This window comes from Puntigrus tetrazona, chromosome 20 (genome assembly GCF_018831695.1).
Source record: "Puntigrus tetrazona isolate hp1 chromosome 20, ASM1883169v1, whole genome shotgun sequence".
NCBI lineage: Eukaryota > Metazoa > Chordata > Actinopteri > Cypriniformes > Cyprinidae > Puntigrus > Puntigrus tetrazona.
In genome coordinates, this window is record NC_056718.1 from 4,908,975 (window position 1) to 4,935,943 (window position 26,969).

The 26,969-nt window shown below is 37.1% G+C and overlaps 2 protein-coding genes and 1 long non-coding RNA gene across 4 annotated transcripts in view; 1 reads left to right on the top strand and 2 right to left on the bottom strand.

Moving 5' to 3' along the window:
• The first annotated feature begins 2,823 nt into the window (after positions 1-2,823).
• Positions 2,824-25,884, top strand: LOC122324971. Its single transcript, XR_006247244.1, has 4 exons — positions 2,824-3,989; positions 4,965-5,010; positions 5,601-5,671; positions 25,771-25,884. It is a non-coding gene; the product is annotated as an uncharacterized LOC122324971 (long non-coding RNA).
• On the bottom strand, positions 8,833-19,186 carry LOC122324970 (claudin-20). Its single transcript, XM_043219772.1, has 3 exons — positions 18,643-19,186; positions 13,004-13,053; positions 8,833-12,497 (listed from the first exon to the last, which is right to left on the bottom strand). Exon 3 carries the CDS (start codon positions 12,377-12,379, stop codon positions 11,519-11,521), a length of 861 nt encoding a protein of 286 aa, XP_043075707.1. The 5' UTR covers positions 12,380-12,497; positions 13,004-13,053; positions 18,643-19,186; the 3' UTR covers positions 8,833-11,518.
• The window catches only part of LOC122324969 (rho guanine nucleotide exchange factor TIAM2), a 37,920-nt gene continuing 30,838 nt past the window's right edge, over positions 19,888-26,969 (bottom strand). Inside the window, exons 16-26 of one of the 2 annotated variants that reach the window (XM_043219769.1) lie at positions 25,741-25,929; positions 25,583-25,651; positions 25,367-25,492; positions 24,696-24,804; positions 24,418-24,597; positions 24,173-24,291; positions 23,975-24,083; positions 23,813-23,868; positions 23,541-23,631; positions 23,169-23,256; positions 19,888-22,201 (exon numbers count right to left, since the gene is read on the bottom strand). In XM_043219769.1, coding sequence (XP_043075704.1) covers positions 21,664-22,201; positions 23,169-23,256; positions 23,541-23,631; positions 23,813-23,868; positions 23,975-24,083; positions 24,173-24,291; positions 24,418-24,597; positions 24,696-24,804; positions 25,367-25,492; positions 25,583-25,651; positions 25,741-25,929 — 1,674 coding nt within the window. In that variant the 3' untranslated portion in view covers positions 19,888-21,663. The remainder of the gene's footprint in view (positions 22,202-23,168; positions 23,257-23,540; positions 23,632-23,812; positions 23,869-23,974; positions 24,084-24,172; positions 24,292-24,417; positions 24,598-24,695; positions 24,805-25,366; positions 25,493-25,582; positions 25,652-25,740; positions 25,930-26,969) is intronic. The other variant, XM_043219770.1, reaches the window with a different exon arrangement.

Below are 26,969 nucleotides of genomic sequence, written 5' to 3' on the forward strand. Positions count from 1 at the left end.
CGGGACACCTGCAACAGCTCCTCTCTCAGCCGCTCCGGTATCTTGAGCCTCTGCTTCCCTTGGGTCTTTTGGGCCACTGGTGCTGCCTTCTCTGAAGAGGCTTGGGGCTTCTGCTGCTCCATCTCCTGCCTCGGTGGCTCAGGGACCTTTAAATTTTGCGGCCGTGAGGCAGGCACACGAGCTTCCAGGTCATCAGCGGCCTTTAGCAAATGCTGCCTCAGATGCTCAGGGATCCTTAGTTTGCCACGTTGCCGGGAACAAGTGGGCACAGGATGACCTCGCGGGGTGTCACCAGCCACAGGTGGTCCCTGAGGGGACCTGGCAGGGATAGGGGCTACCTGAGGCTCCTTCTTCCTCGGCTGCTTAGTGGTCTTCAGCGAGTTCCCACACTCAGCCTTCTTAGATCCACCAAGCACAGATGGTCCCTGAGGCTTCTTCTGCCTCCACCTGGTCCATTGGTCCGTGGTCTTCAGCGTTGCATCTGAGAACCCTGAGCGCAGAGACCCAGCCTTCTCTGATGCATTGTTGAAGACCAGGGATGAGGTGTGGTCCCTCTTTTTTAGCACAGGCAGGCACGGGTGCGTCCTTTGGGACCCGGAAAGCATGCGTGCACCCTGTGTCTTCTTCTGCCTCCACGGTTCCTTGGTAGTCAGTGTTGCATCTGAGAAGCCTGAGAGCGGGGACTCAGCCTTCTCAAATTCATCACTGAAGGCCAGGGATGTGGGGCATGAAGTTTTCCCTTCCTCTATCGTTCCCCACCAGTCAGGTGAGGTGAAGTTCCCATATTCAGGCTCCTCATCTATAGGAAGGGAGACCTCCGTTATGGCCCACCACCGCCCTGCAGCGAGGGCAGTGCTGAGCTCATCTGAGAGCTCAGAAGATGGTGACTGCACTGCACTCTCAGGAATGGGGATAGCTGACATAGTCATGTTGATTGCTGAATCGATGATGAACGATAAATGAACAATACTGCCGTTTATTTGTAAAACACTCTGGCAGAAAGAGAAAGGCAAGAGAAAATTTAAACAGTTAAACACTTAAACATTTCAGAGGCTGAAAGTTGGTGATTTTTATTAATTTTGTTTTACCAACTAACAATTTACTGCACCATGTTTTGATCATAGACAGATAATGCTTGGTTGAAAATCAAGAATTATAAGAAAATTTAATCTATGTATAGAAGCAGAATTATTAACAACTCTATGTTATAAAACATCAACTAATTGCTGAAATCAGTCATTGCCTTCATCATTATTTACATATCAACCTCCATCAAAATGTCCACACGGAGCTCTACTGCACGCCTGTGTATCTCAAAGCACAAAGTTAATTTTTTCTCCGAGTTATGAACATTTTAAGCATAAAAAACTAATTCAGATGTAAAGAGCATACTCACAATCACTCGCCAAAACTCGCTACAATTTGAATGATGCATCTGCACTCATATTTATAGACTACTCGCCGAACGTTCTGTTGGAATGCGCGATCATCATGACGACGCAATAGCTGGCCGCTCACTGTTCTAATTGGCTGAAAATGATCTTAAAAATACACAAGGAAATGTGACAATTATTAGAAACAATTATATGAATAAAATAATATCCAAAATGCGTCAATTTATTGCACAAAATAAATATATAGGCGCTTTTATGTCTGCAGAGCGCAGCGCGTAAAGTTTTCATGTTAATGCCATAAACGGCGCTGCTGGTGATTATCGTTCACGGTTTTGGCTGTCAGGCAGATCTATGGGAATGATAAACCACAAATACATCACCACATGTTGTCTGGGACAGTTTCAAGAAAAAAATTCCAGCATATTCGTTTATAAGACGCGACTAAAAAATATTTATTTCATAATTATATTTACTAGAAATACTTATTATCCATAAGCCTCAAAAAATTATATGCATATTTTTTTGATTCTTTTCAAATTAAAGATTAAAAGGAGTGATTGTGCAGATTCTTTGATTTTCATATTTACCAAGTATTTTTGGTTGTCAGGCAGATTTTTAGGTATGATAAACTACAAGTCATTATTTTACCATATTTACTCAACATTTTTATAAGTATTATTTTAAATACCCAATACACAGTAAATCTTAAACACAGAAATGGATTCACACTCCCTTTTTTAAGTTTATAGCAGAATAACAAAATTAAAAAAATACAGAGCATAATAGAAGTGTGCTATTCTGTAAATGTCAGACAAGTGAATAATAAATCAATCAATCAGTCCACTTTATTTATATAGCACTTTTAACAATACATACTGTGTAACAGTACAGAACAGCATAAAATATTGGATAATAGAGTGTCAGTAATGTAATGTCCATGATTAAACACTCTTTTTTTTAGCTAAAGGCATTTCATTACTGAATGCAGAGACGTTATTGTCTAGATCAGCTCAGTGTCAACATGATCTTTGTAATCAAATCAACAATTATAGCTGGATATTAAGTGTCCCCCAACTAAGCAAGCCAGAGGCGACAGCAGCAAAGAACCAAACCCCCATCTGTGATGGTAGAAACCAGTTTCAGTTGGGGGCCAGTTGTCTTCTCACCAGACAAAACCAGCACTTAATTTCTGGATCACTTGTAAACACAGCTATGTCAGATTTTGTAACAGATTTTATTGTGTGTGCGAGACAGAGAGAGTGTGTGTAATCTGTCTCTGGAGCACATAGTTGTCCTGGTCTCCTCTGACGATCAGGGCTGCAGACATCCTCTCTTCGTTGCTATCTGATCTGGACAAAATATTTCACCAGTTTTCTCACTCACAGTCTGAAAAAAAACCAAAAAACACATTAGTATATCATTATCAGTACTTTATATATAAATGAAGTAATGCTGTATTGGCCGCAAAAGAAGGCCATGCACCATACTAATGTATTATTGTGGTCTAAAACCAGGCGTTTCAGTTATATATACATATATTAAAAAAATCAGCACAACACGCATTGTCTTTTTTCATTCCTCAAGAAATGAGTGCTCCTGTTTAGTACTTAATAATAATAATAAAACACACGTCAGTTTCATACATGTTTGGTACAGTAGGGAGAGAAAACTAACAATTGTTTTATTTTTTATTTTATATAAACAGCGTTTTCTGAACAATGTATGACTTTGCCTTCAAATAAACTCAGTTCTAATTACTTTAAGCATAAAAAAAATCTATCTCCGGTAATGCTATACAGTGCTGTATTAGCATTAATAATGCCCTATTAAAGCACATTACTACAATATTAAAAAGCCGCAATTAACAACAGAGTCCAATCTATTACATTCAATTTCTATTTATTAGCAGATACAATAAATAACACTCAAATAGTATGCAAACATATCAACCGGATACGCAATATTCTAGCAACAAGATGCTAACAAACTGGTTAAGATCACGTGACGCGACTGTGGTCATTTCGCGTTATAACCGGTATCTAGTAGAAAATATTTAAAGGGAAGGGACGCTGTGTTATGAGACTGTTTTGGTCCTCTTCTGTCTAAAAGTATGTGGACCAGTTTTGGGCCGGCGAAGACCTATTAATCTAGGCCTTACTTTAGCTGTTGATACTGTGCCAAAGCAAATTTGCCGACTGCCGCTCTTCGCTTCCGCTTGTCGCGCGCCCCAAAGAGCGTCATAACTGCATTAATGAATTCAATTTCCGCATAAATAGATGTCATTTGAAAGATGAGAGTTTGTTTCTTATCGAAGAGGACAAAGATAAGCACTGCGATTACAGGATGCGATAATAATAGTGAAGACTAGTGAAACGGATTGTTCCGCACGTGCGGTGGTTAAAATTACACATTTGAAAATTGCAGTTTTCGGCACGAATAAGTGTATCATACACCCTTAGATAATATTTAAAACACCAACACCGCACTTACCTGACATGTCTGGGCAAAGACTGTTTTAAATAAGGAGCTTTTTCACCATCTTCTTAACGGCGGTCGAAAAAGGAAGCCGAGTGAAAAATGACGGATAGGAATAAGGTAAGACGCAAAGCATTTTTGAACGGGCTAAGATGTGGACTGCCACTAACCTGCCACACGCGACTATGTGTGTTTTTCCAAATAAAGGCCAAATGTTAACTTCTCGTGTTCCTTGGTGTGCCATAGCTAAGCCACACGTGGCACGTGGAGCATATACCTAAAAAAAAAAAAAAAAAAAAACTCACCCAGAAGAAAATTCCCTCCAATTTTAAACTCAGTGCAAAACATATGGTGAAAGTTTGGCCCGTATGTGCTTAGCCATGCCATACCTGCTCTAAACGTGACAGCTATCGGCCACATTTGGCCCAGGTGTTTTGTGCTACCTTGGATGGTTGTTCAGGAAGGGTTACAAATAGTATTACATACAAGAAAGTCATATTGAACTGAATTAACTGCCTTTTTAAACCAATCTGAAGGATGACTGCTTTTGTGGTCCAGCCAGAGTCACATCTGTGAATAAAAAAAAAAAGAGATAGAACAGATAGAAAAATGAGAAATTATCCAAATAACACAACACATATAGACATATTTTAATGCATATATTATTATGATTTTTATTAAAAGAAATATCAGGAACCATATACAAATTTAACCCAGCAAAGGTCAAATTTACACCCTTATATTCATTGTACTATTTTAGTAACACAATAAAAACAACATTTGTGCTCTATAAAAGCTGAAAAAGGTGCAAAGCTCTGCATTATTAACTGAACCGAATGTTTCCAAACGATTCACTCTCTTGAAGCATCTGCTGAAATTGCATCTGGTGCGTTTTACAAATTAATACCAACCATTTTCACAAATGCAGTATACTTTCCCATTCAAAGATTACTGTCCGTTTTTAAAACCATTAAAACTAAACCTGCATTATAAATGTGATCAAAATCTGAAATATTCTGGATTTATCCGATCAAGGTTTAAGAGTTATACTTTTAACCAAATCTATTTGTTCTTTTTTTTTTTCCCCCTGAGGAGAAAATCAAGTGGTTCTGACTGTATCGAGGACTGAAGTACGGACCAGGTATGTAATTATGCATATAAATTATCTGATATCCTTTTTTCTCTTTTCTGATGTTTAAGATGTTGTTTAGTGTTCTTTGAAATCTTCAAATAAAATTAAACAACGTCTCAGCAGATTTAAGCTTGCATCAGTGCATCTTAGGTTATTATAGGTCATATAGTAGGAAATGCCACAGCAACATTATTGTTAAAAATAACAGACAGGTTTGAAGAGAGAATAAGTGACGTTTCTGCATATTGTACATTCAGTTATAAAAAAAAGATAAAAAAACTATACCATTAACGCAATAGTTTTATTAAATACTTAATGTCACATTTTATGTTAGCTTTACATTTTTTTCATATAAACCCATTTAAAATGTGATGTTTAATATTCTGATAAAAAAAACCAAATATTTTAACTTTCTTGATTGTGATTTTAAACAATATATGAAGAGCAGAAACAAAAATCATGTTTGCATTCCAATCAAACTGCATTTGGGTTTTGTTTGGGGTTTTTTTGGTTAAAAAAATACAAATAGCTAACACAATAAAACACAATGAAAGCATACATGTTCTGATATTTGTGGTTATTGGTCTTGATTCTTACAGTCACGCCCTCTAGTGGATCCATCTGACAGCTCCATCTCCACCATTTGAAGCGAGACTGATAGAGAAACAAGGTAGGTCTACATGAGGCTGAAAGCACTTCACTTGTACTTGCAAGGGCACATTTGTCATGAAAGACACTTTAAGATGGGGTAAAATGTAGTAGCATAAAAAAGAATGCATCAAAAAACAGAACTTCTTTCAGAATGTTGAAGTCTTGTTCAACTGGAACAGTGCTTTAAATTTCCATTCTCTGGTGTTTCTAGTCAAATAACACGTTCGGAACCGAAAATATAATTTTAACCTATGAAAATGTTATTAAAAACACATGGTGCCGTATTTTTATCACATAATTGTTTCATGCACAGTATTAATAATTATAGTAAGCTTATTAATATGCTGTGACAGTCAGCAACAGCGCGGCTTAACCCTGTGCACATTTTCATATTTAGTTTAATGGAAAAAAAAAAAACAACTAAATTCTGTCTATCATTTTGATCCCAAACAAGTTAAAATACATCACAGCATCACTTATAAGAAAAAGGTGGATCAATTTACATTTAATTTTTACTGAAAAACAGCTCGAGACTTTCTGAACTAAAATATAAGTAAACTCAACTTGAAGTACTTCTTGTGTGCGATGCACATTTCTTAATATTAAGCCTAAAATGTGTTTTAATATGACTATTGATGACTATTTTATGATCTTTTGAATCATTCCACTTTAGCACAATCACATATACTTCAGTATATCTTTAGCTGGACTTTTGTTTTGTTTTCAGCTTTCGGGAATAAAATGAGTAATTACAGCTAACATAAAATTTTGTATGTATGTGTACTTTTTACATAAGTTTTATAGGTTTAACATTAAATGCTGATTATTAGAATTCTGCAATAAATTGGTGCACTTCAAGCTTTTCATGCAATCATTTTGATGTCTTATAACTAGTTAAAACCTAGTATTGATTTTTAAATTGAGGATTGATCCTCTTGAAGGTATTGATGCTTCATGGTCTATATTTCTTTACAGATTTAATAATGTACCATACAGCTTTCAGTGTACTGCTTGTAAGCACTTGCACCTGCATGTCTTAATCTTTGAGAGAAAAAAATAAATACGTTACTGGCAGGAACAACCTAGTTTCCTGCAGAAATACATGCGTGGCACACATCCACATGTGAGTACTGTGTGCGGGCAGTTATATTTTACACAACATATTAGTCACAATTGTAATTGTTTAGTTTTTGCCGTTAGTTATCGCCCATAGCAATAAAGCAATAGATGAAAAAAGAAGGGAAAACTGTCACATGGTGGCAGAATACACGCAGGAATTGATTCTGTTATTGCCTGCAGGGAAGTCAAACTCCATTTGTCATAATGTCAAGCTGAGCACTAAAAATACACCACTTCAACACGGCACACCTGCAAAGTGACCCCTTTTAAATGTGTTAGATCATTTAGCTCATTATGGGAGACAGATGGAGAAGCCTTTGTGTTCAGCCTCGCAGGAGCACTTCTCATATGCAGCCCGTCTGAAATAACTGCGCTTCAGGAGGTGAACTCAACTGTTCACAGCAGAGGTCACTAATTAAATGATTTTCATATCTTACAAATAACTTATTTTAACGCGTTATAAGTTAATGCTGGCTGGCTGGTTTGTTAGTTAAACTAGCTTTCAATCAATCAATCGCTTTTATTTATATAGCACTTTTAACAATACAGATCGTGTGAAAGCACTGAGCAGTATCAATTCGGAGAGTGATAGTAATGTATAATGACGAGATTAAACACTTAATTTTTTAATTAAATGCAGAGACGATCTGTTTGATCTATTGATTTCTCAATCAGGCATTTAGACATAACGATAGACTTTTTTTTTTACATATTTGATACATCAGGGAAATTTACTGATCTTAATTTTTTCTTTTTAAAATATATTTCTATTTATTAAATTTTTAATATTTAATGCATTTTTCATAAAGAAACATTTTACTTTAATGGTATATATACATGCATTGTTTTCTAAATTTATACTGTATGAACGTGTATTTAAATATACATAATATATAGACACACATTCTGTAAGAAAAAACTTTTTTTAAAAATTATAACTACAATAATAATCTTTAATAATTTGATGATCACTTATAAGCATAATGGCACAAATAAAGTAAAATAATGACTCAAAAATAAGTGGTATGTTGTACTGAATACACGTAAAAAAAACAAAAAACCAAAACGCTTGTTTTCTTTTAATAATGTATGAAATAGTAAGCAAGCATGGGTTGCTTGAACCAGCTAAATATTTTTTAATGATCTAAGCAAAAAATAATAATAATAATAATAATAACTTAATGTAGGTGTACACTGGAAACTGTATTAAAAAGTGTATTTTTTTTCCTTTTTTTTATAGTAGGTCGTAGTAACTAAAAAGTTTTATACTGTACATAGAGAAAATGCTGATTATGTTATTGATCATGACCCTAGAAAATCACAAATCAAAAATGAGATATGTGGGTTTATAGAGTTAAATGCTGATTTCTTGTAATCATTTTTCTTTCTTTTTGAATTATGAAAGATCTTGTACGGACTTACATTCATGGAAAGCAAGGAGAATGTAATAAGAATAAAGACATGTATTAGGAACATAAATATGTCACTGTTGTTGATCCCAAGAGCTCATGAACACAATGCGGCACAGCTTCTGTTCTTTTGATGAGTCTCTTACTCCGAGCATTTGAATTGTAGAATCATTTTCAGTGTCGCGATCGAGAATAAACAATGTCTCCATCTGTGTAAACAAAGCACATGTAAAGTAGCAGATGAATATGACGGCTGATTTAACCTTAGTCTGATCAGTAAGAGGGGGTGTGTGAAGTGTGCCTGGCTTAATCATGAATGCTGAGTGAAAAAGTGGCTGCAGCGCGCGATGGGCAGTCAGCTGTGTAAATGGAGCTTATTTGATGCTTCGATACACTCACGGAGGAGTATGCAGATTCCCATTTGGTCAGGCCCGACTCCTGGCCGACGCAGCCAACCAAGACACCTTGTACCACACACCCCCATTATGAAGAGGCGTTTGCAGTCAGATCACGAACTAACGGTCGCAACAAAAGAGGGAATGATGTGAAATAGAGGAGCCAGTTGTGTGATGCCAGCATTATCTCAGAATGGGCAGAAATGAAAGAGCAGAGCGTTAGACTTGTGTTTTCCAGAGTCAAACAAACATACGTGTTCTGTTGTACTGTACAGGCTTAAGTATGTGCTTTATTGGATTTGATGGTTTCACATCGTTACTGGCCACACAGTTTGTAAATTCACTAAATGAAGCCCTTATTTCGTCAAGCCAAAACAGAACATTCAAAATGACTAATTTAACACAAAGCAACATTCAATGTAGTCAACATTCACCGTGTCATGATGATCGAAGATTTTCAGATCACTGTTTCTTAAAAATAATGTACATGTGCTGATATAAACACACTCCTGGAGATACATTCAAACAACAAACCAAACCCAATTCTGAATATCCGTGCAGTTGTTCATGTGACTTTTTTTTTTTGCACGTGACCTGGACTGAATAGGCATGTCCGTTATAACATTAAAACATTTTAAAATATAAATGAATATATTTTGCTTTAATAGGACAGGGATTTCTGTTATCATCAAAATATATTCCAAAAATATTTTTGCACTCTGCTGTATATCACCGTGTAATGAAATGAATTGTTTTATTATTCACTGCAAAGGTCAATAAAATAACTTAAAAGATAAATTTTTGATTAAAAATAAAAAAAAGTGTTTACAACAAAATAGCATGGGAAAACATATAAATACTAAAATAAAATGCTATTTTCAAAATGTTCAAAATGTCTGTATTGATGTGATGGTTATACAAAACCCATATATGATAATAATAATAAGATTCAGGCCACAATCGGCATATCCAACTGTTTACAGTGCTGCCCAAACGTCTTAGACCATAATGAAAATCTGAATTCTTTTTTTTTCATGAAAAATAAAAATAATTTAAAATAAAGAAGCATCAGAGTATTCAGAATATTTATTCAGTACAATATATAAATTGCACTTGAATTATACTGAAATAATTTTGTAATGTAATAATAATTTGTTGATATAATTTGATAATTGAATTTTATAAAAACAAATTAAAGGTAAAATAGCATAATTTTCACCAGTGTTCTCAGATTTTTGGACCCAAATAACTATAGCAAATTTAAAGAAAAAAGTACTATATAAATAAAGGTGATTTGACAGTATATGAACAATAAAGCAAAACATGGTCCATTGGCACTTTGTTAAAAAAAAAGGCCTTGTTGCTCTCTTTCATTGTCAATTTCTAAAGCATTCTGCAAACGCATGTCAAACACAAACAGCAGTATGTGTGCTTATATGTGAGACAGAAGTGAAAGGCAGAAAATGTCTTGCTGTGGCGTCTCTCTGGAGACAATAGGAGCCCTTGACCATCGTTACGACGGAAACAGCACAGACAATGACACTTAGTATTAGCTCAAGTCAAATGCGGTACATTATATCAAACATTTCCTATTTCCCCTGACTCTGAAAAAATGGTCAATGGCTTGACTGTAACCCAAAACAGCTTAGCAATCAGAAAATACTGCGGATGGTTTGACCGATTTGAGACGCAGACCAAAGGTGTAATTGTTGCCCAGCGGGGGACTCCGAAGCCACCGCTGAGGTTTCTGTCTCCTTGGTTCTACTTTTCGACAAAAGTGTGAACAGCGTGTTACTGCGTCCTGTTTGCCCTAGAACAGGACCGACTGCACTTCCTGCAGGCACGACACACTGACGCACAGCATCATGATGATTGGGTGCAAGCCCCCATTACCCTTCTAGCAGGAGTACGAGGGAGGGAAGAAAAGCTTGTGTGTGTGTGTTGGTGTATCTGCCTGCGCGCAATAAATGAGCACTGTGCACCCATCCGTAGCGAACCTAATGGAAAAGCAAAGAGCATCATTACCTCAGACGATCTCTGCCTCCCCCCATCACCATTCTTTGAAAAATATGGACTGGACATGTCAAAATCCCTTTTTGTGAAGGACATGCACCATTTAATGGACAGCTGATGGGGTGAAGCATCCTCAGGTGCAAGCTTGATTATCCCCCTTTCACAACTGCAAGCTATTATTAACAGCATTATCTACAAACAGCATGCACATACTGCCTAATGCACTGCAAAAAATGCTTTCTAGCCTAGATTCTTAAATCAAGAAGGATTTTCTAGACAAGTATAAATAGCTTTTGTTTTCAGAAAAAGAATTAAGTGGCTTTTTGCTTATAGCAAGCATATAATCTGCCAATAGGGTAAGCGAAATAATTCAAACATAAAAACAAGATTATTTTGCTTATCCCATTGGCAGATTATTTAGTTTATATCACGTAAAAACACTTAATTTTGAATTGTTTTTTGTGAAAACGAGATTGAATGAAGAATTTCTAGATATTTTGGCTGTAAAAAGACAAAAAAAAATCTAGGCTAGATAAGCAGTGTGTATCAAGCTTTTTAATTTTGGTTCTCTTAGAGTTTGCGTTTCAGTAATGATATGATGGTGCAACTATAAAATGCAGATTTTTTTCAAACCATTGCATCTTCAGAACTTTCCTTACTTTGACGGCTTAAGAAATTTCCTTTTTTATGATACGTCACCCCTCGGCCCCCTTTGTACCATGTACCCGAGGATTCACAATCCTTACTTTGTCTGTTCCGGGGCTTTGGAAATACCTCCACTGCTTCGCTTGCTGTGAGCAAAAGCACAGATGAGAAGGGTTGATAACAGCATCAAAGTCATTATTCCTCCCGCTGCTCCTGCTTTTCCCCTCCTCTTTTTGCCGCTTACAAAGAAAGGCAGTCTGATAACCAAGAACACTCGATAGATGTTTACACATAGTCGTGCAGACTGTAGACGGCCTTGGCGTCTGGATTTCGGGTTCGAGATGGAGAGAGGTACTGCTTGTCCTTCTCTAGGTTCGACTTCTCTTGCTGCCGGTTGTCCGCTTGCAGCTTGTCCTGGTGTAGTTTCTCTCGATGCGATTCCTCTCGTTCCGGAGGTTCAGTCTGACTCTGCTGTTCGCAGTGCTGCTGTTTGGGTTGGTCGCGGTTCGGCTGCTCCTGGCTCGGCTTCTGCGGTTTTGGCTTGTCGGGGTGGGACGAGCCAGAATCCAATGGACCGCCTCTTCTTCCAGGACATGATAAGCAAAAGATTACGCCTGCGGCTAAAAGGAATCCTGCCGACACGAAAGCCACGTACACCGCTGCCCCTGGCTCGTACTTGCTGCTTTTGGGCACTTTGGAGTCCATAAACGTCGTGATGACCTCATTGGTGAACCAGGATGCGGGCACCAGACACAGCACCCCTGCTATGACGAAGCAAGCCCCTGCAGAAATCGCAGTATGTCCCTTCGAGCGATAACTGCCACCCCAGCGAGTACATTTCAGCCCTAGGGCGGCCAGACAGAGTCCCATTGTCGCCATCATGCAGGAAAGCACCATAGTGGTGCGTGCAGTCTGGAGATAAGCCGGCAACGCCAACACGGAGTACTTAAGCGAGCAGCTGAAGACTCCGGTGCTGTACCAGGTGCAGTCCATCCACAGTCCCTGCATCTGCGAGATGGCAGTCATGATGTTGGAGCCCACATCTGCGCTCACTTTCCAGTTGGGCAGCAGCGTGGCCACCGTGGCACTCACGACTCCCAGCACCGCCAGAATAAAGGCAAACATTTGCATGGTGGAAGACGGCATCGTCGGTCCCTTCCCCCTGCGGCCGTCCCCCTCACCGTGGCCCTTAGTGCGCTGCTTTCCCTATCAGCCCGGCGCAGGACCTGACAGCAGATAATTCCTCCGCACTGGCTCCGCAAGGCTGCGATAAAAAAACGGAATGAGAATTGAACTGAGCGAACAAGCGTGACAGTCTGACAGATGAGGCACGGGGTCTGATGACTGAAAGGGAAAACCGCAATTTTTTTCCCACCCTATCCTTATTTGGGACGTTTATGTTTTAGTACACCCTGAACCAGTCAGCATTTTGGGGGGAAGTGACTTTCGAATGGCTAATTGTTTTTTGACTTCGCTGCTGCAGAGACACCCTTTGGCGTGGGTTGATGCTGTTACAAGAACGCATAAAAATGGCACACAACCGCTGCAAGGTAGAAATTAAGCCAATTATATTGTCCGTTTTTGTCTGACTTAATTGATTTTTTTTCCTTATCAGTGCAAACCATTTGACAGCTTGGAAATTAGAAAGGGAATGAAAATTCCTCCTATCTTTTGTTGTCCTTCAAACGACGATGAATTGTTTAAGACAAGTGCATTGTGAAAGTGCATTCTGTTTCATTTATCTCAGAACAAATAAAAACCTTTACTTACCCTTACACTGGTGCGCTATGGTAATGTTCAGAAGAGATTTCCTCTAGCTTCTGAAGAAAAGAGAAAATTGCTGTAAAAACAAGCAAAAAGTACTGTAAAACTGCCTCTTTCTTTTTTCAAATAACATCTCCTTGGCAACCCAGCACAAGTCTGAAAGCTTTTCAGTGTCCTATAAAAGAACCCCCACACCTTCCCGTTGTGAGTGACTGGATGTTTCACCATGTGATCAGTAATCACTGTACCGCTGGACTCCTCACTCCTGACTGAAGGTCATTCAGTCAGAGAACACGGAGTAAAGGGAATGTCATGCAAGGAGAGGCGATAAAGATAATAAATACTAAAAAACACCATATGCAGCTGGAAATCAATTCTTATTACATGTGGCAGGCAATTATCTATGGCTGCACTGGTGTGATTCATTTTTGATAAGTAGGAAAGGAGGAAATTGCATATGGGACTGCTACAAAGAACATGTTTTCTTTCAATCTTTCTGCCACTGTAAGAGAAAGCTGCTAAATAGACAAAGACAGTTTTTTCAAGGATAACCTACAATGAACATTTATGTTAAATCCTATACAAAGCGATATTCACACCAGCAGCAATTTTATCACTGGAGGTCACTGCATTGCTGTTTACTGGTAGGTGATCTTACCGCTGGGTTCTCTGTTGCTATTGGTGGGCTGCACAACTGACGATAAAAGCTCTGATAACAAATAAGATGAATTGCCTTTAAAAACAAGAAGATATCGTACGCATTTAATAATGTGTCCATTTTATACAAACACTGACATAATGCACTTTGTGGGTGAACTGCAGCATTGCATGATGCATCATATCATGAACAAGATGAATAATTACTAATGCATGGACTAACAAGGAATTTTCCGGAGCCTTTCTATCTTTTTTTGTCTGTAGAGAAAAGTCACGTCGATGAATCATATACTCTTTCTCATAGGAAATAAACGATAAAGTGGTCTCTATGATTATACTTTATATGCTCTATGTGAACCCTCCGAAACCATACAATTGATGTCAATTGTCTCATTCTTCATATCTGAACACAGCGCATTCTGTACTAAGAGCAGAGCAACAAAATTGTATAATGTCATGCAATTCATTTTAATTTTGCTGGCAAACAAATGTTTAAAAAGAGAAACAGTGGGGCATTTAGATTTATGGCATTCAACAAACAAACCTGTGCTAAATGTGACACCGCAAAAATCATTTACAATTGAATTTTGAGGTCTTTGTCATGCTTCTTTTATTGATAGTTAATTCAGAAAAACGTCTGTAAGCACACGCAGTGTCCGAGTCTCTTTTGAGTCACAGGACTGAGCGTGTGTACTAGCAGCATGTTTAGCCTCTGGCTGTTTGCAGGGCGTGGGAAGAGAAAATGGAAATGTACTTTTCTCATGGGGATTTTTTTTCACTCACCACAACTGACTTGTTACTGCTCATAATTGCTTCTTTTTTATGGTCATTATATAATCTGTATTTTCATCACACTTATATTTTAAACGTAAGTTTTTTGAACTAAAGAAATAAGGTCATAAAGACCCGTTACTTTCGGCGAGTAAGTAAAACAAATACTCACCAGTCAGCTGGAAGTTTTAATATTGCGTTTCATGTTTAATTGGAGAAATAATCTGAGCCTTTATCTTCAGTGTTATGATTTGCACGCCTCAGTGACAGATTTGTTAATCTAGCATGCATACATTTTTTTTTTTATCATGTTTTTCATGAAATATTCCTTTCATAACTGTTAAATAAGTTAAACTACGTCACAATATTTTATTTATTTACTTATTTATATGTACACTGTCTAACAAAACACAATGGAAAAATAAAATCATAATATTCAAATTAAATTAGTTTGTTAATATTTTATTAATAAAACAAGCTAAAGCTAAAATTTTAGGTCAAAATTCTGATACATTTTTCAGTTCAGCCTTTCAGTCTTTTTAGCAGGGGTGGCATACGTTTTTATTTTTGTCTCTATAGGCTACCTATTGATTTTTTCATTATTCTTTATTCAAGTGCTTTGATTGTCCAGAATGTGTTTGTTTGAATGGTGTGTGTTGTATGTTTTCTTTTCGTACTGGCATAGAAAGAATATACAGTAATTAAACATTTTTTGAAATCCTTGCATTTAAAATGTCCATGCTTTAAAAAATAAATGCAACATCCCTGTATGCCTGTAAAACATTGGCTCGTCATAAAAAAAAAATCAGATAATTTACACATGAAAGAATGATGAATACAAAAATAAAAAAAATATGCATACAGAAACTCTTTCTTAGTGTGCAAAGATCTTTACATTTGTCAGAATCCCTGTATAAATCCAAGGTGAACAGGGTCAGTAATGAAAGAGCATCTCACAATAGCGGTCCACAGAGCAGTGGCACAGGCAAAGACTGTATATCTGTCATTAAACAATGAGGGCTGCTTGTTCCAGCCGGTGGTGGAGGCACAGCCCTGCACCATCACTGCTTCTCCAGTCACAGACGCATTTTAGTAAAAAAAACCCTGCATTTATCGCTGTCTGTGAAGCTGTCACCTACCATACAGTTTGTTCTGATCTTTAAATGTCTAAAATGTGATATACCTACAAAAGTCTTCGAGATTGTAAGGAAATTTTTTTTTAGAGCTTGGCCTAGCATATATCATTGAATCCAATTAGACCAGCAGCACTGTGTTCAAAAAGCAAACTTCTCTTATTATTATGTCGGAATGGGAGTATAGTACCCAATCATATCTGCTTAAAAAAACAAAACTTTTCCTTTTCCGGCCGGTCTTAGCACACAATATAACTACAGAAGAGTCAAGTTTTAAATAGGAATAATATCAAAAGTGTTTGGTCATTTTTTGAACACATTGCTACTCGTCTAATTGGATTCAATGATCTTTACTAAGCTATGCTAAAAGTGTTTTCGCCAGACCCAGAGATTGACTAAATAGATTACGAAACTGTAAAACAGATTCATACAGTACACCCCCACTGTAAAGCTGTCTTTATTATGTAGAGAAAATCTCAACTCAAATACTTGCACCGAAACAAAATATAAACTACACTGCTAAATTCAACTATACAATTTTTTTTTATTATTGACAAACATCATGATTTTCTATAAAGCTGTTGCACAAATAATATGACTTCACTGACTAACTTAAAGTCACTGTAGTGCATGAAAAAGAATGCTTTTTAAAGAAAATACGAGTGTCGCTTGCCCGTGCAAAAGTGAATTTTAGCATATTATGTGGTTGCTAAAGGTGTTGGATTATTTAACGCGTTGCTATGTGGTTTCAAAAGCGGTCTGAGTGGTTTTTAACACAACATGGTGTTCTTTTTAGCACGCCACTGTGCAGTTGTAACACACAGGGGTGTGAATGGTGTTCTAGGGGGGGTTTAACAAGTGACAGTGTGTTTACTGCAGTTAGCTCAATATATATATTTGGACACAGGCACAATGTTTATTTTAGCTGCTTATATGTTGCATATTCAAGTATGAATTTAATGAATTTTGACTTAAAGTGCACACTCTGAGCTTTGATTGGAGGGTATTCTTCTGAATTGGAGGTTAAGGAATTACAGCTCTTAATGTATACCTCACTCCCCTTTAAAGGGTTACTCCACCCCAAAATCACTGTAAAAGTAGTAACCCTTTAAGTAATTGAATAATTGACTCAAAAGTTGTTTCATGGACAGGCTTTGGCATGAAAACCTGTCAATGAGATGGCTGGACAGGCATGACAAATCAACAATTTGGTACACTTTTAGAAAAAAAAAAACAGGAGGTAGACATGTCTCTGTAAAAGCCTTAGAATCAAGAGAAGACTTCACCAGAGAAAATACAGATGGTTCAAACAAGGCCAGAATAGACTTTCCCAAAAAATCTAAGGAAAGCCTTTACTGTATGGCTGAAATTAAGATAGACATGCCAAAAATTCTGGGAAGAAAAAATGACGGAGAGGCCTTGAATGATAAAGAGCTCATGATCGTAAGCATACAGCATCATCTGTGAAGCCTGGTGTGATGACATGAGCATGGCTTCCAGTGACACTGGGTTACTGGTGTTTAGTGAAGACATGACCAAGGACAGAAGCAGACGCAGTGGACAGGGAAATACTGTCTGCCCAGATTCAGCTAAATGGAGCAAAGATTAGATGGCACTTTATAGTAAAAGTGGACAATTGAATATTTTGCATTGGCAAAATCAATCTCCTGTTTTCAATACAGTTGAGCACGCATTTCACTTTCACTTAAAACAAAACTAAAGACAGAGGAATGACAAATAAACAAAAATTAAAGTCATCTGCCTGGCAAAGCACCACAAAGGAGCATGAGTTTCTGACTTAAGGCAATCATTGCCGGCAAAAGATTAAATATTAAAAGTGAACATTTTATTCATTATTGTATTTATTTGTCCAATTATATAGCCCCTAAAAATGGGAAGACTGTATATTAAATGCTTGTAATTTGATTTGCTATGCTATGCATTTTACGTTATATTTTTGCTGAGCTCCTTGAATTAAAGCTTAAAGTCTGCACTTTCATTTCAACTTAATTGTTGCATTTGTAATTCTGTTCTGGTGGTATACAGAGCCAAAATGATAAATAACCGTGTCAGTGTGCAAATATATATGGACCTAACTTCTCGACTGTGCTGTTGAAAAGGTGTTTGGATTAGTTTTGGATTGCTTGGTTTTTAGTGCAGAGGATGTTAGTATGTTTTGAACAGTTTATCACGTCACTATGTGTTTAATGAAATGTAATTAATTTACATTCCTAGTATTGCAAATAAAGGTGCAGTCACATTAGCAAAATTTTGCCAAATGTGCAAATCAGGTCCATTGCTGGCGATTCATGAATCCCTTTTTACTCCGAGATCACTTTCAAACTCGCCTAGCAACAATTATTTCAGTCTTCAGTTTCATGTGATCATTTAGAAATCATTCTAATACGGTCATTTGCTACTCAAGAAACATTTCTTATTATTATAAATGTTGACAGGTTTTATTGCTTAATGATTTTGTAGAAACTGTTAGACTGCATTTCAAAAGTCGGGGGTAAGATTTTAACTAACTTAAAAAAATATATATTTATTAAACTAAAGTGAAATGTTTACATTTTAAATAAGTGCTGTTCTTTTGAACTGTTTATTCATCATAGGATCTTCAAAAATAAATATAAAATAATATTATTTAGCATGTTACGCAGGAAAACTGGCTTCAACATTGATACTAATTATTTTTAATAATTAAAAACTAATAATAATTAAGCACCACATCATCATATTAGAATGATTTCTGAAGGATCCTGTGAAACTGAAAAAAATAGTTATCTGCTAAACAAAATCACCTCTGACATTACAGGAATACATTACATTTTAAAATGTATTTTAATAGTTTTTTATCATATATTCACAGTGTTACTGTTTTTGTTGTACTTTTAATTTAAGAAAATGGAGCTTTGATGAGCAAATGAGACTTAAGAGTTGTGTTGTTGTAGTTTTTACATTTAGGTTTATAATCAAATTTGTTGAGCATTTACAGAATTTACTTCAACTAATATACAGAAACATGTCCAATAAATGGCTGTATAATGAAGAAATAAGCATAAAATTCAATATCTCACTAACCTGTTTCTCTTGACTGCTAAAGCCAGAATATACCAACACATGTGTAGTCAGCAAGAACATGCACAAAGTGCGTGACGTCCAGGTAGTAGGCGAGAGGGGCGCCCTAAGCGTGACACAGGGTGGATGGACGTCAGGCTGAGCACAGCACATTCCAGCAGCTTCACACGAACCGTCATAGTGCTCAGCCTGACTCTTCCCAACTCCTCACACTGGTCTGGACTAACACTTTCCTCAGATATCTCCGGTTCTGGACGCAACCTGTGTCATGTCTTTGCTCCTTGACTCCAGAAGGTCCAAAAACTGCGAAAGAGATCCAAAGCAGCCGATTCTGAGAACGACGGGGCTGCTCTGGTTTTGATAGAAGAAAACAGGCTCTAGGCAGCGCCGGGTCTGCTCTGATTACTTCAACACTCTGTCAGTTGATTTCAGAGCAGACAGAGGGCAGGGAAAGCCTGGGATACTGCGAGATAGAGCTCTCTCCACTTCCCACGCTTGTAAAGATCCGTCCCCAGAGTAGTGTTTGCTGCCTTCCTCTGGCTGCTTCTGTTGATAAGGATGGAGTCTCATTCACAGTTTATGTGCCGGAGAGGTGGGCCGTCTTTATGGTCCTCCACACAGGTGTTACTGTGGCAACAGGAGCTGGGGCTGCTTTGCCATTTCTCCAACATTCGTTATCTTTCTTCTCTCCTAACATGTATTCATGATTTGTTAGATTTTAAAATGCATTACAAACGTATCACAGAAAGGTTGTTTCAGTGTTCTCACAATTTTCTGTTTTTAACCACTTGAGAGATTTCCATCCCCTTTCTGTTGGTTGGTAAACAAATCCCATCAGCTAAAAGTGTTCCACTGAATGGATTCAAAAACAGAAACTCGACTATGATAAAATGAGCCTATTTTTAAATAAAGTGAGTGTTCTTTTTTTAAAACTACATTATCCCCCAGGAGATGGATCACATGAGCTCTGCTGAGTTTACTCCCGTCGGTGGCCACCGCAGACCCAATGCTCAAACTTACATCATTCATGTCTCTGAAAATAGGCAATTTGCATTGGAAATTAATGACTTCCAGTTGCTGTTTGTGCAAATTACTATTTAATTCCATATAATTTTACAAACGGGTTGCGTTTCTTGTTTGACGCTCATACACGGGCAACAGGCTTTGCATCAAAACAGCTGCATTTCATCTGTGCAGAATTGAAAATTAAAATCTAAGCTTGCCTAAAACTTTACCACTATTCCTCGGCTGCCTGGCAAGCACTGGTACAGCTTCTCAGAATGTAAATCAAGCTCTTTTTTGTAGTACAGAACAACACCCCCCCCATCTCTTTTCAATCTAACGGACAAAGAAATGTACTATCAAAGGCCACATACACAATGAACATCGCCCACAAAAATCCTCAACAAAGAAAGCTAGAGAAAAAGGCTCATAATTATCACTCAGTTGAGCGTATTTTTTTTCTATTCCATGTCTCTCTGTCTACCTAGTACATTTAAAATAAAGTTGGTGTATCGAAAAAGAAATATCTCTAATCTCTAAACTTTTTCCAAAGACATTGCAGTTTACATAAAACGTATATGTACATAATCATAAAAAAAAAAAAATCAGCGTTTTGATTGGCTGCAATTATCTTTGTTTTCATTTATGAACAGAAATCTTGTCAAGTACTGAAATCTTGTTTCTGTTTGACTGGTTCAATATGGCAATGATGCAGAAGATAAATATTTGCAAGATTTTAATGATATACATATTATAGAACACAGGCTTTATTAAATAGAAAAAACAAAATCATTTTCCCAAAGTATGTTTAGTTAAGTCATACAGTATGTTTTTACAAATAAATTACAGGGACTAAAACTGAAAACAGAGCATATCAACATTCATATCTTAACGGAAATAACAGTATTTTCAAGCTTAAACTACAGAGAAACCTTAGGCGTTTTAACTTAAGGACTGTAAAACATGCCTTTTGAATAATAATTATTTAAAAAAAACACATTACAAATGCACACAACAATTCTGTAAGAAACATATACAAGCATAATTTAGACAAAATATTTTATATTCAGACTTCAGGTTTATCAAAAGTCGCCCAGCTTGCTGAAATCAAGCTGTTTCAGTCTTCAGCCTTTGTCAAACAAGCAAACACAAATGTAAAGCTACAGTATTCACTTACAGTGAAACAGTCTTTGCTCGTGTATTAATAATACATGTGTCAGCTCATACGGAATGCTCTGGAAAAGTAAACTGTGCTTTGAATTTAAGGCAGGATCATCCATTTGTTCATCCACATAGAGGCTCTGTCCCAAACCTAGTGAGCTGACTGCCCAGATGAAACTCTCATTTTACTCCCGAGGGCCAAATTGTCCACAATAGGTTTCCATTTGTACATATATTTTTGTATACTTTATATTTTAAATATTCATTATTTTATATTTCCTCATACATCCAAGTTTCAATAACCCTGGTTAAATTAAATCTTTATTATATACCATTACAAAAGTTTGGAATAATTAGGATAAAAAAAGGCCTAATAAGAAATGTTTTTTGAGCACCAAATCAGCATAATGGAATGATTTCCAAAGAAAATAGCTGCCAAAAATTTAGCTTTGCCATCACAGGAATAAATAACATTTCAAAATATATTAAGCGGTTCTTTACAAATAAATGACTAATGTTTATTTAAATGGGTTTTTTTTTTTGATCAAATAACATTTGAAAATAAAAATAAAAATCTTAATTATTTTAAACTTCTCACTATTGAATAAGTATATTTATGGTCATCTGCCATTATGGATGATTTCTGATAGGAATACATGTGACACTGCTTTACAACATGAGCAAAGAAGGCAGCATGATTATAATGCTTTTCATGCTTTAAAATGGAATCCAGGCAGGCAGCTCACTAGTTGTTGTTTTTTTTTGACAGAGTTGATATAAAACTGGCTGTGTAAAAACTCTTCATATCAAGGCACAATAGTCATGTTTTAGTGCATTTAATCTTTATAGCACCAGCTTCCTCTACAGGGTGGGGATGGCAGCTTTTTGGATGCCCATGACCGTGTCGTAAAAACAATCCTCATTAACTACCGAACCGAAACTTTGCACGGTGTAGTCCCTGGCCAGCAGGGTGTTGAGGTCCAGGCCTGGAGTGTCCTCCAGCAGAGTCACCTGACTGCCCTGAAGGCTGCTGGAACTGCTTTGGCTCGTTCCTTGTGGCTCCTCTACGAAGTTCAGTCTCTGGAGTTGAGCTTCCAAGGTGCTGGTCAGGGAGCACAATGTGGATCTCTTGCTCAGAGAAGAGCTCTGGCCTCTGGAGGGCCTGAGGGGAGGTTCGGAGTGAGCATATCCGTCGAGCAGTCTGCCCTCATCTGAGTCAGACTGTGGGGGGAGCCGCTGCCAGGAGTTTGCTCTAAGAGCTCCTGGGTGACTTCTCCTGGGGAAGGTGGAGTTAGAATTTAGATCTTTAAATGGCCGCTCGACTGGAGCTGTCCGCTTGGCGTTCTCTCTCAGAAGAGTACGGATTGCCCTCACTGCATTAGCCTTGTTCTCCAGGTTACTGCGCACAAAACAAGGTGCAAGAACATTGAAAAATTGCATTTACAAGCTTAAAAACATGCAAATAATGGTACTTACAGATATTACATAGAAAAATAAAAAAAAACATTTTTAAAGACTTACTTTTAATAAGTGCACTTTTTGATGCAATTTTCTAACTTTATTTTTATGTGCTCATAATAAATATCTAGTACATACTAGGTAGTAGTTGTTATAGTTACATAAAACAAAATGTACTTACCAAGTAACTAAGTTATGGAACAGTTTGTAATTATTTAGATGTAATAGGAAGGTTCTGTTACACAGCTACTTATGTAACCAAAAGATTGTCACGTATGTGTTGCAGACTTTATACAACGTACAAATATTTAACACGGTTAGCGCAGAGGTGGAGCTGAGGTTTCTTGACATGAGTTGCACTTAAGATGCAAAATGTCTTTACGACCAGACTGAATGGGAGACTTTTCAGATGCTCCAACATCACCTCAATGCCAGATGCCATTGAGCACAGAAAGAGTACTTTTGACTTTTGAGGTTTAGTTTAACATCATTAAACTGCAGACAGCAGAGATGTTGTCAGGTCCTATGTCAGTAAAAAATCAATTTTACAGTCCTGTAAGCCGTTATATTGTGCTTGTAGCACATGCTCTTGAGTTGCACACATAAATACTGTAGTGTGAGCTGTAGCACGTTTCATATTAAAGCACGAATGAAAATATGAGTATGCGTATCACGTTCAGCAGCAATGGCTGTTAAAGTAATACCAGTCAAATATAAGTTTGAATTTAGAGTTTGATCAACTTTTTTCAATTTCTCTATATTTCCTACTCATTGAAGGGCAAAGGTAAATTGATACTTATAATGGCTTTATGTGAAGGTTGTTTTAAATTTTAAATTTGACATCTAATAAATTTAAAATTGATAGCTCTCAATTATACTGTAATGTTGAATGGTTAGTAATGTATTACCTGCTGCAGAGCTGAAAGGACATTTCTGGTCGTCCCTCCACTTCAGACTTGGTGTGAACAACTTCCCAAACACAAGGGTTTTCTGACCCTAAAAGAGGCAAGAGTAGAGAGTTTAAGCAAGTTGTGGGCTGGTTTTGAATTTGGGCAATGGGCCTTTTAAAAGTGCATTTCTATAATGTATATACTTTTTTTTTTTTTTTATGAGCAGTAATGTTTAAGCTCTCATGTTGAAGAAGTGGTTCTTAAAATCCTCCGTTTGAATACCATATTTCTCTTGGTCTGTCTCCACTCTGACAGAAACAGAGTTTTTGTTTAATCCACATCAAATCTGTGTTCATCTCTTAGTTTACTCATGAAGGTTGTTACACACACCTGCTGAATTTCCAGGTCGGACCTGGAGGGATGAAACAGGAATGAGCCAGCGGAATTTAAAAGGATCCAGATCTCCAGGCCGTGAAGAAGTCTAGTTGGAAAAACATAGAAATGTCTGTTAACTGTTAATATAAAACTCATGAACAGCTACCAAAATGGTTGCTAATTTAATGTGACTTAAAAACAATATTAATCACAATCTCCAACCTTTTATATATAATATCATCAACTAACAGTCCTGATAAATGCACCATGCACGTTCAGCTACTCACCATTCTTTTCTTTAACTTGCTTTCCCGATACACCAAAATGAGTGCTCTCTTGAAGACTAGAGCAATAAAAACACGTACACTTAGACTCTTTAATATTATACATATACTGCACAACATAAACCGCAAGGTTTTTAAAGTTACAGTAAATCAGATCAGACTTACGGAAGAGGGTGAGTTCAGGGTCTTTTCTCATGCGACCCAAAGAAGGCAGAGGGTTTTGCCAGAGTGCTGAACTGTGAATGATGAACTCTCCCATGGAGATCTCAGTAACCTGAGACACATAACACATAGGCTTTATATTCAGTTTATAAAGGGAAATAGGGTGTATGCGTTTAAAAGACATTGTAGAATTGTATGCACCTCCTTCTCAGGGCCGCTCTGCTCTGCCACTAATTGGTCAAACACCGTGCCGTAGTCCTCGTAGATCTTCTGCATCTCATTTATGTGACTGGCCACCTTCTCCATAGCCTTTAATGCCTCTGCACCAGAAAAGGAGACCATTTATGTTGACTGACCTACTCAGTTAGTATCGAATCACTAATGTATTAAAGGCTGACTGAATTTGAAAGAAAGGTTTCAAATTCAGGTTTGAGGTGGTCCCTCACCTGTGAGGTGGCTGTGCTCGTCGCTCTCAGGGTCAGTGAGAGACACCAGCTCCCTCAGCAGCAGCGGGTACTTCAGAACTCTCTGCACGGGTTTAATGAGGTACGACTCCAGGGTGGACGAGTGTTGTTTGGTGGGGTTCCTCGCCTCCAGGAACTCTTTGAAGGCCCGGTCTGTTTTTGCTGCCATCAGACAAACCAAAAAATTAAACCAGTATTAAACCAGTTGAAATATGCCTTGGGGCATGTCGGATGAGGCTTATGCTTTTTTTTTTTTTTACCTCTTTCCAGAACTTTCTGCACCTTAATGTGATTGGCACAGAAGCCGCTGTAAAGCTTAAAGTGATCTGCATAGTATAAGAAGGATCCACCAAGGGAGAAGAGGAGCTTCTGGATGAGAGATTGAAAAAAGAAAGACTCAGAATTTGAAAAAAATCACATCATTTATAAAACGTAAAAAAAATTTGCATGATGTTGTGACTTTATATCCAAGAAACCATGAGTAAAAACATTTGCCTTAGTGTTAAGTAGTTTTTATATACAGTTTGTTTTTATTTATTCAAATTTTAAACTAATTAGCGATTCATCTTAAAGGTTTTTGACTCTACTAGAGCATAAAAATACCACAACATTCTCCTTTGAAAATGTGCGCTCTAGAATGTCGGTCTTTGTTTTGCTTTGTGAAACCGGCCTACTGCCAGTTTACCCTATTGTGTGTCACCACCCAAGGTTGCCAGCTGGCAACATATTTCCTTGTTTCTGTTGGTGTTATCAATCTGGCAACCTGCAAGGGCATCAAATCTGAGGAGGAGGGGCCGGCTGATAAAAAACCCCTCTCCAATATTTTTAATTTGGACTGCAATACCTACTCAGTTCTACATACAGCACCTTTTAAAATATTTAATGCATCAGAGGGTTAATCACAGAAATCTATAATTTCACTGTATTTTACCTTGAGTTTTTCTGGAGTCTCTAGTGCATGGTACTCTGGTGAGGAAGTTGTCCTCTCCTCTAGGGTTTGTAGGAAAACCCTCTGAAAGTCCAGCATCTCTGGCAGGCTGCCAAACAGAGACTCCATCTACAAGAAAAGGAAAAACACAATTATGGGTTAGTTTGGGTTAGCTAGACCATATAAACGTTAGACATCATTTAAAATCGCAAAACTTACCTCATCATGACTGAGGAAGGTTTCTCTTTGTAATGGCTTCAGATAGATCTCAAACAAGGATTCAAGGTCCTAAACAATAGGACACACAGTGTGAAATAATGTCTCCATGCAAACAATGAACACATGTTTTAAATACCACAGCTGTGGTTTTTAAGTACCTTGACGTAAGATTTCTCCGTTTCCACCAGCTCTTGAATGACCATGCGCAGACGCTCTGTGACAGACATGTGACGAGGAGAGGATCTGGCAAGGGTACTTTCAGTGGAGTAAGGGTTCCTGTGGCCCTCCGGCACGGGGACAGAGCCTTCAGGAAATGTCTGGTAGAGATTACACGCCGTCTCTGGGTTCTACAAGGTAAATGAACGCAGAAGATCAACGTTCTGTTTTTCAGGAGGGCTGCAGGGATGACACACTTTTAATAGCGCAACAGGTTCCTGCGACAAAAAGCTAATAGGATTGGACTAAGCCTTTAGGATTACTGCAGAAAATAAGCTCAGTGACCAATAAAAGCTTATGATCCTTAAACATCTGTTTATCAAGATAATCTTTTCAAATGAACGCAACATTAACACATATAAACAAACTATGACATAGTTGCATGACTTAAGGTTTTTCACAAAAAATATAATTTCAGTCAGTTTTGAAGAAGGCTGCTACTGAAGAGGTGGAAAAAAAAAAACAGCCAAGAAACTAATTTATTAGTGACAGTCAGTAATATTTTGCTTCGAACTGAAAAATTCCTTAACCTAAAAATTTATTTCATTGTTTCACTGAATTATTAAACTTAAAACTATATATTTACAATTAAAATTGCTATTCTCTTTAATATTTGCATGTGTAATTTTTCACTCAAAATCATTTAATCGCGCCTTACAAATCTCATTCTAAAAATAGTACGATTTTATGACATTAAAACGACAAGCAACAAATCATGTTTGAATAAACTAGTAAGATTCAGGTTTGAGAGCTGTGACAAAAGGGGAGATTATCAATTACACTTTCAGTCTATTCCTCTCATAAACCTGTAATATATAATAGCCTTATAGAATACCTGTTACTGTGTTTTAATGGCATTTTTACAGCTATATATACAGTCTATATATAGTTTCATTATATTAAAAAATCAAAAAGAATTCTGCTTAATGTTAAGTACCTTTACAGTCACCAATTGTGTCACTTAAAATTAACTGTTAAATATTAACATTTCTTTATATCTTAAAATCGCTTGAATGTAACTCTACAGCCTCATTTTATATATATATATATATATATATATATATATATATATATATATATATATATATATATATATATATGGAATCATAAAGATTTCAACGCCTTATGAATCCTGCTCTAACATCCACTCACTGATTGCTGTATCAATGAC

Coding starts and splice junctions, on each gene's coding strand:
- LOC122324970 (XM_043219772.1), bottom strand. CDS start 12,379: ATGCCGTCTTCCACCATGCAAATGTTTGCCTTTATTCTGGCGGTGCTG.